Consider the following 11180-nt stretch of genomic DNA (forward strand, 5'->3'; position numbering starts at 1 on the left):
CGGGCGGCGGCGGGCCCCGGGCGGCGCCTTTGTGCTTCAGGGCCGAGCGTCGCCTCGGACCGTTGGAGTTCGGTCACGGCGGGAGCCAGGGGTCAGTCAGAGCCCGCGAAAAGTCCCGCAGGCCGCCTCGTCCCACCCGTCTCGGTGGCGACCTCCCACCCTGGGTGAAGCCCTTCAGGGCCTGGGGGTTCTATGCTGAAGAGCCTGATGCAGTCACCTGGGCCAAATCCGCTTATTTTTTCTTTTAAATGGGGTAAAGGTCACCCCAGGGCATGAGGTTTCCTTCCAAAAGTGTTGAGATGCGGCACAGAAAGAGGTTGGAGGCCTCCCCAGCCCCCTTGTGCAGGAAGCTGTGAGGGGACAGGTGGCAGCACTGCTTCAGGGCCGCACTTCCACAGGCACCACAGGACACCGGGATGGACCCTCTGTCTCCGAGCAGCTGGAGTGCGAGGGACAGGCCAACCCCGCAGGCAGCTTTGCTGGCTGCAGTTGCAGAGGAGGCAGCTCAGGCTACATCTGTACTGCTCCAGGGCAGAGCTGGAAGGTAAATACAGCCTCAAGTTCTTGATTGAGGTTTGTACACAATGCTCAGGGGAAGCAAAAGAAAGTGGGCTACTGTCTCTCTGAGTCAGGAACAAGTCAGGAACAAGGTATATGATCTCAAGCTGTGAGCAAAACAAGAGCAACACGTACACAAGGGAGCAAAATACTGCTCTGCTTCCATCTCTTTTCTACAACTGTTTATTTAGGAAGCATAAGGAATTTTACAAATCATTACAAGTACCAAAAAGCAGTATTAACACATACAAAACGGGCTGCTTATATGAGGGACAGTGATGGAGTTGCATTTTGGCTGGCAGGTCCAAGTAAGCAGGTCCCACTCGCTTTGGAGCGTGGTGCTTCTGGCGATTTTCCTGAACCAAGTGGCTACTCAGTCGTTAGCTTCTGCAGCAAGACCCACAAGGAGTACAAAAGCTGTTTGTATAGAAACAGTCCAGGGCCAGGGGTGAGCCTGGGAAGCACGACAGAGAGCGCAGTCACGTTAAATAATCCCCATACTGCCAATGGCTGCATTATGCACTTCTTCCTCCATCCCCACAGGTCACTTATGACAGACTCCCTTCAGCCTGGGGGGAACTTCTCTTTCCAGAGGAAGCCTGTTGTTATTCAGGTCATCATGAGGGACTCTCTTCCTTGCCCACACCACTTTCTGCTTGAAAGCTACTTGAGGATTATCCAAGTGATTACCTGGTAATAGATGTGCTGCTATTAGGAGCAGTTGGTTTTTAGTCTTATCTTGGTGCTATTCAATAATTAAGCATATTTCAGGATTTGTGCACAAGTCTCATTCCCCTCCTAGAGACATCCTTTCCCCATCCACCCATCGCTCTTTTTGTGTATTTTTTTATATTCCAAGCCAGCTTTGCTGACCTCTTCTGAGCTGGAGTCTGTTCCTCTGGGATAACATGTCCAGTCACATTCTCTCCCACCAAGGTATTTTTAAATGTTCTTGTCAAGAGCAATACAAGCAAATGCTTCTATAAATCATGCATGTAACTTTTGCAACCTGAGTTCAAGATTTTCTCTACAAGTAGAAGGAGCAACTCAAGATACTACAGAAACACAAGCCTGGGTTCAGCTCCCTACAGACACAGTTGGGAGGCGGGTGTCCCGCTGCACACCAGCACTGCCGCCCAAGAAGGAGCAATTCAAGATACTACAGAAACACAAGCCTGGGTTCAGCTCCCTACAGACACAGTTGGGAGGCGGGTGTCCCGCAGCCCCCCAGCCGACCTGCTCCTGCCCTGCTCCAGCTCTTGCCCTCTGCCAGCACAAGGGCCCGAAACCCAAACCACTGACCAGACAGGAACCCTGCTCAGTCAGTGCTGATCCACGGCCCTGCGAGAGCAGGAGCTCCTTCTTTGGGCACAGCCCTTACGCCGCCGGCTGGGGCCCTCCCTGTGACCAGCCCAGTCCTGCCTGCGGTCTCCCTGCCTGCAGTCTCCCTGCCTGGGCAGCGACAGCTCTTTGGAGTGTGATTTCACATCCAAAACAGGCAGGGGAGGTGGCATGAACTGCTCTCCAAAAGCTCCTCTGTGCTTACACTAGATGCTGTCCAGACAGCTGCAGTTAGGTGAAATCAATCCACCATAACAGTTATAAAAACATTCCCCACACCATGAAGCTTGATTTTCTTCTGCGAAAGTGAGGGAAGTTGGGGTGATGGTCCCCATCTTTCCCCCTAAACTGAACAGGACCGGGGCACAGGCTCAGGCAATGCCCAGCACTTCCCCTGCCCCGTGCCAAGCCACGCTCTCCCTGGCAGCAGCGGGCAGACTGGGGACAGCAGAGGTCATTCAATCAGCGGCGCAGGCACAACCAGTGTAGGTTGGTATTTTTGTGGGGAAAGGGGAGAAGGGCAGACTTCAGCCAGGCCGCTCTCGCACCCAGAGGCAGAGGCTGGGCCTTGGCACTTACCAGCACAATGAGGGTGTGCACCCCCCCTCCCTCTGGGCTGCCCCAGCCATTGCAAGCGCCAGGGAGAGCTCTCTCCAAGGTGAATAAAGATTATTTTTCTCTCTTGTTCTTCCCAATCCAAAATGCTGCTTCTCCTGGAGGTACAAATACATATTTATACAGGGTGTAACTTCTGCTAGCCCAGGGTCATCTGCTCCTCTTTGCACTGTCCTAGTATTTTGGCTTAATGGAAAACATCAGTGAATTCTTACTGCACCAAAATCGGTGGGACTGGCCCAGCACTATCACACCAGACTGATGGCAGCCTGTGCTGGCTGGCTAACATCAGAACTGACATGCAGAAAACGAGGATGCAGTTTAGAGAGAGGAGAGGTATCCCAGAGGAATGCTTGTCTAGCCCATAATCCTTTTTGCTCAAATGATTGTACAACTGCCCTGAATGCTCCAACTCGTCCTTCCGTATCTGTAGAAATTACATTTATTTGAATCTTCCAGGCTTTTTTCAGGTTTGAATTCCCATCTGGTTTGTACTTTGCATGGTCTCTTCACACGTTTTCTGCATAGATGCTTCTTGCAAAGCCAGCAAACTTAGAGCTCGCCTTTCAAATGCCATACATTTTGCCTCAAAGCCAAATGGGTTCTAACATTCATCTTTTCTCTTGAAATGCTTTAGTGGATAAAGTTCAGTCACCTCAGAAAGATTATATTCTTAGCATGAGAAGATATTTTATGATGAACTCCTTGTTTCCTCCTGTGATGTTTCAACTCACGGGTAAGACACACAAGCCCTTGAGCTCATCTGCAGACCTCTGCCAAGGAGGACCCCGCAGAAAGATGTGCAGCTGACATGGGACTGCTGTAACCAGCAAAAATCCTCCAAGAAAAATCATGGCCAGCACAAGGAACAGGTGCAGCATCAGCCCAAATTACAAGGCATTAGCCAGGGATGTTACATGGTACATGCCTGACCTGTCCCCCACTTGGTTAAAATTTAACTCCAGGCAGCAACAAGAACACGAGACCCCAAAAGCCCAACAGAGACCAAAGCAGCCTAAACACCTGACAAATACTCTCCAACATAGGTTTCGTCCTTAACAAACCCTGGGTGATGGAAATACTCTGAGCAAATTGCGTGTTCTGTAGACCAGGAGCTACTGTTTTTACTAGTTTTTATAAAATACTTACACATTTTTAGATGCCCAGCTCACACAGATTTCAGAAGGCAAGCACACACATTCCGAGAATCTGTCCCAGTCTTGTGACTGAACAGCCAAGTACCCTTAAAAACATTACTGTAAGTAGTAGGATTAACAAACATTCCAGAACTTGGAAGACTGAGGTACATAAAGTACCTCCATTAAGCTGCACCTCTTTTAATTTAGGGTATGTCACTATTTCTTTTCAACTACCTTTCAGCAACTCTTCCTCTCACAGCACTGGGGATTCTGGACCCAGCAGCATATCACATCATCACACAGACTTTTATTTTTTTCATAAAACATTTGTTTCTTCTACCCATGATCTTTTTACTGGAACCCACTGATACCATTTTTGTCTGTCTCAAATAGAATCTGAGTGTTGAACATGCACTGGTTTATCTCCTCTTCCAGACATAGCTTTTTATTTTTATTGATGCTCTTGTTGGTGTGGGGCTGTTGCCTTCAGAGACTGACATGTTTACATCCTAGAGGAGAACTCTCAATATGCAGCTTGTTCATTTCTGCAGAAAGGATAAAGCAGTTTTTCAAGGCTGTACCTCAACCCTTCTCTTTGAAAAGCACATTCATTCCTAAATTCACGGAACAGTCATCTCAGCTCAATGTTGCTTCCAGGTAGCTGCTGCCTGTGTGTGTATCCTGGAGACCTTCCCTCCCTAAATCCCGTGTGACACGTATTCATGTCCTACAAACACATCTCCTACTGCAGATACAGCAGCCAAAACACTCATCATTGCTCTTCTCTTTGTTGATCTGTTGTCTGCCCTGGTAGGGATCTGGCCTACAGCTGAAGTCTCTCGCTCTTTAACGCCCTTTTCCCTGAAGCACGCTCATGCTTAAACAGTCCTCCAGCATCAGTCAGCTGTAACACAAACCAGCCTCTGCACCAAGCTCTATGTTATTGGTGTCTGTTATTGCGTTGCTTCCTTGAATATATACATATATATTAGACACCCCTCCGTCCCATCCTTGGGTCAGACTAACAAGTGACTGCTGAAGTCCCACAATGCACAAAGATGACATTTCAGTTCTTTTTCCCCTCCCGTTACCATTTAACACGTAAACATGCGACTCCACAGCTATAAAGGCAGCACTCTGCCTCCCTGAACCAATCATTTGTACACCCAAATTTCAACTGTGTATGAAATACCAGGGACTGACATGTTGTCCCTAAGAAATTACCTTTTCTGTATCTAGAACTCATCTTAATTCCTTAATAGCATCCCTTTCCTGTCTTCTCCAGAAGTGTCAGCATAGACCATCGCCCGGAAGGTGCTGGGGAAGGGATTACTTTACTGTTCAAGACAAGTTTATACCAAGTCCTTGGCATGCTCTTTTCTCCACTTCTGTTTCTCAGTCAGGCTGACCACTGATCACACCAACAGTGCAATTCCAGCAGCAGTTTCTGCCTGTGGAAATTAAATGCTGTGTTTGCATTAATCTGGGGGTAAGTAGAGAAAACAGATGGCACATTAGGTGGTATAAGAAGAGCGTGAAGAAAACCAGCACTACTTCCAACAACTTCATTTAGAGCATGTTGACACAACTGCCTAAAATCTCTTTTGCCACCTTCTGAAGAACCCTTCTGCAGAGACCCAAGGCTGCAGAACCACGCGGATACCTGCTCACTGCTGGGGATCAGAACACACAGGGATTATCGTTTCCAATCTTCCTCCAAAGCTGCCCTCCTTCCATGCTTGGGTCCACAGCTCACGAGACTCTGGATTCAAGACATCTCTAACGTGTGTTGGAGTCACAAAGCCTTTTAATTCTACATTTACTTCTGAAACAGATGCCAGGGCCAAAGGGCTGCTCCACAGGCAGCTCTGCTCTCAGATGGGGGTCAGAGGGCTGCAAAGCCCAATTCAAACAATACAGGAACTTTGCAGCTAGGTCCTGGAAATGTACAGCAATGCCCTCAGCACCGCGAGCTTCAGTTTAAGACCAGAAATATGTGAAACTAGACCCCTGCCTCTCCTCCATACGAGTATCTTTACTGGTGTTGCATGCGACCACAGCCGATGCAGACAGACGTGTTCTGATGCTCCTCACGGGGTACAAGAAAGCACACAGCACACATCAAGCAGATTAAAGGTGGCACCACAGATACCTTCCCAGCATCTGACGGATGGCACATACAGGGGTTAAGTAACATCAAATTTTTCAGCCTCAAATCCACAGGTAGGGTAACTAATTTGATTTTTGTCTTATTATTAAATGAATGTAGAGGCATAAACTAATCTTTTTAAATAAATTAGGATCCAAGCAAATTAGGGAGGTTCATGTACTTGGTTGTTTGATTAAAAAAAAAAAAAAAGGAGAATGGAGTAAAAAGGACTTTTGTTTGCTTGTTTTGATTTACCCTTTGCAAATCTAGGATGGACAAGAGGGTTGAAAGGGAGGGCTGATCCTAAGAGACCCTGCTGCTGAGCGTGCTCTGCTCTCATCATCTTCCCTGATGAGGAATATTCAAGGGATGCTCACAGAAGAGTCCACCCTGAAGTAAACAACAAATCTCTTGTTTATTTAGTTTCACAAAGTCAAACCCCAACCTAATTCAGTTTGAAGTATCCACATGGGGATGGAATCTAACAGGCAGGGCCCCGTGGTGCAGCAGGCACCAGCACCTCCACAGCAACCTCCAGTCACCCGTTCCTGAGGGCATAATTCCAGCAGGAAATAAAATGCAAATCCTTAAGCAGACATCCGTACTGTAGGCACAGGTCACCCAGGGACTGGGTTTTCCATTTCTTAAAAAATTTCAAGCAAAGATGTGGTAATGTCCAAAACATCATGCTCTAATTCTACTGCATTCATTAATCCTGATGATAAATTTTCTTGTCAGGACCACATAGGCCTCTACAGTCCACAAAATGACATCTTTCCCTTGGTCCTGTACTGAATCATCACACTAAACTTAATTGCATCATATTTCCTCTAGCACTTTTTGGTAAACAGCCATTTCTTCAGTGGAAAAAAAAAATAAAACAGTTACTGTGAGAGAAACTCTTGTAATGTTTTCAGCTACATCAAAACACTGTGCAAGCTCTTTCTATTTCAAGTTTGTTCATTTGCCCCCTTTAAAAGGAAGGTATTATAGATCAGGGTTTTTTCCCCAGCTTGGACTGTTATCTTAGCATTGCACAAAGACTTCTTCCAACCAAAAAAAAAAAAAAAAAAAAAAAAAAAAAAAAATCACAAAATATCATTTTGGTAATTACAGTAAATAAAAAAGACAAGTCATACTATGGAAGCATAAACACATTTAACTCATGTACGTGTGGTCAAGGTTGTCTTCCACCACCAACACTTTTAAGACAAATCGTCCATGCCAGGCTAAAGATTCTCTAAAAGTTCAAAATCAACATTACACTAAAAAGCATACTCAATGTTCAAAACAAAACAAGAAAACCAACAAAAAAACACACAATCCCAAACCAAAACCCCCAGGAAATCAAATTCCCGCAGAGTTCTGACTCCACACTCGATGGCTTTGTTCTGCGCCCAGTGACTCTGCCCACTTCTGCCCATGAGAGAAGGTCTAAAACCAGAAGGGAAAAATTTTCTAGCAAATTCCTCTTGATGATGAATGGAGGGAATACCAACACTGCCACATTTTCGGTGACGACAGGATGTCGTAAGCAGAGTGCTCTTTGATACAAAGCTCTCCTAGACCTCCCATCTTCCAGGTCTCCAGAAGTTCCACCTTTGGCAAACCAGAGCCACATCCCTGTCACCAAGCCACTTCCAAAGGAGCAACAGCTGCCTTCTGTGTCAGCGACTGCTCGCCAGAGAATTCCGGGTGTAGCCCCACAGGGTGTGCCTCCTCCTCAGCACCGCCACGCCGTCACCCACACTGCCCCTTCCCACCCACCAGGCCAAGGCCCTAAACAGTCTGTGACAGAATCATAACCAGTCCAGAAATGTCCTTATTGCTCAGGTTTTTAGCCTAAACACGAGCAGAAGCAGCTGAAAGGAGCCTGCCCGTGGCCAGGCAGAGTGCTCTGTGGGCCACCAGCATGCTGCGGGCAAGTGTCTCCCCTTCCGAAGGCAGCTGGGCAAGGCCGTCCGAGGAGCTGCCCATGCCTCTGCCTCCTGGGAGAACTCCCCATTCCTGCCCCTGTCAATCACAAGTGGTCATTTCAATCCTTCATTCACCCAGCCTGCAAATAATTTCAGTTTATAAAAGGTCTGCAAAAGGTGTTTTTTTTTTCTTTTTGGTGTGAATAACATTTTGATCTGCCCTCTCCTTCCAAACCTGAATAAATAAGATAAGAAAATATGGCTTTTGCATTTCTTCTTTTAAAGATGGATTTCTCTTGAAGAAGAGAACCCACTGATGCAATCAATATTGATCCAGAGGGAAAAGAAACTGCATTTCAAGCTCTCTAAAAACACCAACATTTAATTTTATAACATAACCAGGGGTTTATTCCACAATATAAACTGCAACATTTGATACAAGCTACCCAAAAAAGGAGAAAGCCAAAATACAGCTGTGGCAATTACTTTACAGACCTTTTTTTTTTTTTTTCCTGTCTTCTACATCACTGGGCCATCAGTGACACTAGGATCTAACATTTGCCTTCTGTACATCAATCAATGCTAGAAGCAACACGCTGTTCAGAATTATCATTCCAGTCACTGAAACCAGACATAGAAGTTATTGCTCAGATAAATAAACCTATTCTACGAAAAACAAAGTGGAAAAAAACTAAAGTCTCCAAAGGGTTAAAAGAGTAAACAGGGATTTCCTCAAAAGAGGATTTATTGGAAAATTCATGGTGCAGGGTTTTTTTGCACCTAAACCAAGCTGAATTAAATACGCCGGTAAATCCCAGAGAGGTAATTTAATGCTGTACAAGAAAAGGTGCATGTTTCAAATGCCTTCCAAATTGGTGGAAACCCCTGCTAAACAGTCAGCATCTCAAACCTCAACAACCACAAACAGATCAAGGGAAAATACAAAAGTGTCAAAAATTGTTTTGAGTTCTGGAAAATGATCCCATAAGGATAGAAGTAGCACCATTTGCAATCTGGTTCTTAAACCAGCCCATGTGGCTTTATTGAAAAACTCTGATAACTTTATTTACTCAAGTCCTGAATGGTTTATGGGGAATTTTACTTCCGATATTGAGAGTCCTTCCCAGTGCAGCTGATGCAGATGTAGTCCTCCTTCTCTGCCATTTCTGGAGAGATGCCCACACACACCTGGTGGAACCACTGGTTGCAGCTGCCATCACACTGGACCCAATCCACCTAACAAAGAACAGACAAACTGGTGTTCAGAGAAGGACCAAGCAAATAAAGCATTCACTAGTCATTTTGGGGCTTTTAAGCTATTTAAATGAGCCCAAAATGTCCCATTCTACAGCTGCCCAGTGCTGGATATTCAACTCATGCTCACTGTTCACTGGGCTGCTGCAGTCCAGTCCCCCTGAAGCTGAGAGCAGGGCACACGCTTCCCTCACCCATCCTGCTGCTTTCCCACCTGCAGCAAGGTTGTGGATGGCAACTTCCCCATGGCACCCCCCCAGCCTCCTGGGGATGTCCCTCTTCTCCTTTTCCAGTACAGGTGGGCCCGTGCAGAGTCCCAAGGCACTGCCCCATCCACAGAAAGGCTACAACCCATAAAGTCTATCTATACCCGGATTTCAAGAGCAGAGATGAACACGGTGTCTGCACAGTCCCCACATCCTCCTTCCAGTTCTGTGCAGAGGTTTTGATGTCCACTGCCTTCCCCAGGCCCAGCTGCACGGCTGCTCTTGGAGAAGGTGGGACGGTTCGTTTCTAAACGTGTCCCAGCAGCAGCAGCAGCACTGTCTCCGGGTTACTAAGTGCCTCTGCTCCCTCTGTAAACAGTATTTCTGCAGCCAAACAGTTTCAGGTTGTCTGAATATGCCAGCACTCAGAGCACCACAGCGGGTCTGCCTCTACTGACCTCATCTCCCTCAGGCTGAAGACAATTCACAGCAGGGCAGATGGCATCTTCATCCTCAGAATCCTCCTGCTCAGAGAATGACAGGTCTGAGGGAAGCAAGTGGCTTTCACTGGAACGCTGCACCTCAAAGAGACGCTCCCGCTCTCTCTCCAGTTTGTTAGTGCAGAGATCCTTTGAGTGATTCAGTTTCAGTTTCTTCTTTTTGGGTGTTCTCACTTTTTTTACTCTTGCTCTCTTCTCATCACAGAAGCTCTCTCTCTCGAAACGCCGTTTTAGTTTTCTCTCCATGTAACTAATTCCATCCTTTTTTCCTCGGCAACACTCATTCTATTGGAAAGAGATTTTGGCAAAAGTTTAAGAATGCAACTAACACTCATTATCCTGTTATTCCATACCCTGCTTTTAGGAACAGGCTTAAGTAAAAGTGCACTGTTTGACAGTGATGCCTTTTCAGCAGAAGCAGGATATGTAAGGGGCACAAAGGATAGTGTCACACCCCAGCGACAGAATTTATAGAAAAAAAGATTCTCATTTCCTGCCTGAGTCCACTGCTTCAGAGGCAGCTCTATCAGAAAGCCTCTTCAACACAGGAGTCAAATTAGGATAGATGTACTTAAAATAGAGAGTGGCCATAAAAACCAGATTCAAACTGCAAAAAATACATTAGGCCACAAATTACATTCAACAGTTTGTAACAGATTTGTTAAGTTACCAACTTCTTGACCCCTTTTGAACAAGGAAACTATATTTTCATGAAAGTACAGACACACATGCACAAACCTCTTTGTAAAGCTTATGGGCTCAGGCAGAGCCTCTGCTCCAACGTGACCCCAATCTCACTGCTGTTGTCAGACACTTGCCTTTTCATTTGTCGGTCCAATGGATGACCTCTGCTCTGTTTGCAAAACAGGGCTTTGCTTTGTGAATAGGATCTGGTACAGCTCCTGTATTTCAGGCAGAGAAACCTGTAGCAGCTGGGCTTCCATCATCAGCTCATCCAGCTCTGTGCTAATGACTATTATGAAAGACAGGGAGAGAGGAGAAAAGGAATTCTTCAGTGTCAGCACTGATGAGAACTGCACAGATAATGAAAATTCTTCTCTGGTAGCACATTAACAAAAAACTGTGAAAGACTTTTTTAAATCTGCAACTGTATGAATTAACTCTTTATCTGTTCCCTCTTCACGGCTCATTTTTAACACCAGGGTTAAGAAAGATAAAGGCTTGCACCAAAGTTACTGCACTGTGGCTCAGTAAGCCTCACATGCTTGCATTTCTTGCTGGTTAGAGAATAAGCACTTGCCATCATTCCTGGCACTTTTTCCTGCTTCTGAAGCTACAAGAACTGTCAGGATCCCCTCACTATGTAACAAGTGGGTACAACGAACAAACAGTGCAATCTGTAGGTGAAGCCAAGAGGTGAAGCCAAGAGAGGAGAGGAAAAAAAAGCTGAGGGGATGAGCCTTGCAACTGAGTCCTGCTGTGCTGCTATCCAGCTTCAAAACTTTCACTGGGCTTTTGAAACAGTCAAAGCAAGGGGGGGG

At 46.1% G+C, this 11180-nt stretch overlaps 1 protein-coding gene across 1 annotated transcript in view; it reads right to left on the reverse strand.

The window, feature by feature from the left end:
* Window positions 1-8084: 8084 nt before the first annotated feature.
* Window positions 8085-11180, reverse strand: part of KDM5B (lysine demethylase 5B) — a gene marked incomplete at its 5' end in the record, with an annotated part of 44639 nt that continues 41543 nt past the window's right edge. The window contains 3 exon segments of the mRNA XM_026864415.1: window positions 8085-8954; window positions 9637-9963; window positions 10497-10651. Of these exon segments, the coding sequence (XP_026720216.1) occupies window positions 8817-8954; window positions 9637-9963; window positions 10497-10651 (620 nt within the window).

This window comes from Athene cunicularia (assembly GCF_003259725.1).
Source record: "Athene cunicularia isolate RWA chromosome 26 unlocalized genomic scaffold, athCun1 chr26_part2, whole genome shotgun sequence".
NCBI classification, from domain to species: domain Eukaryota; kingdom Metazoa; phylum Chordata; class Aves; order Strigiformes; family Strigidae; genus Athene; species Athene cunicularia.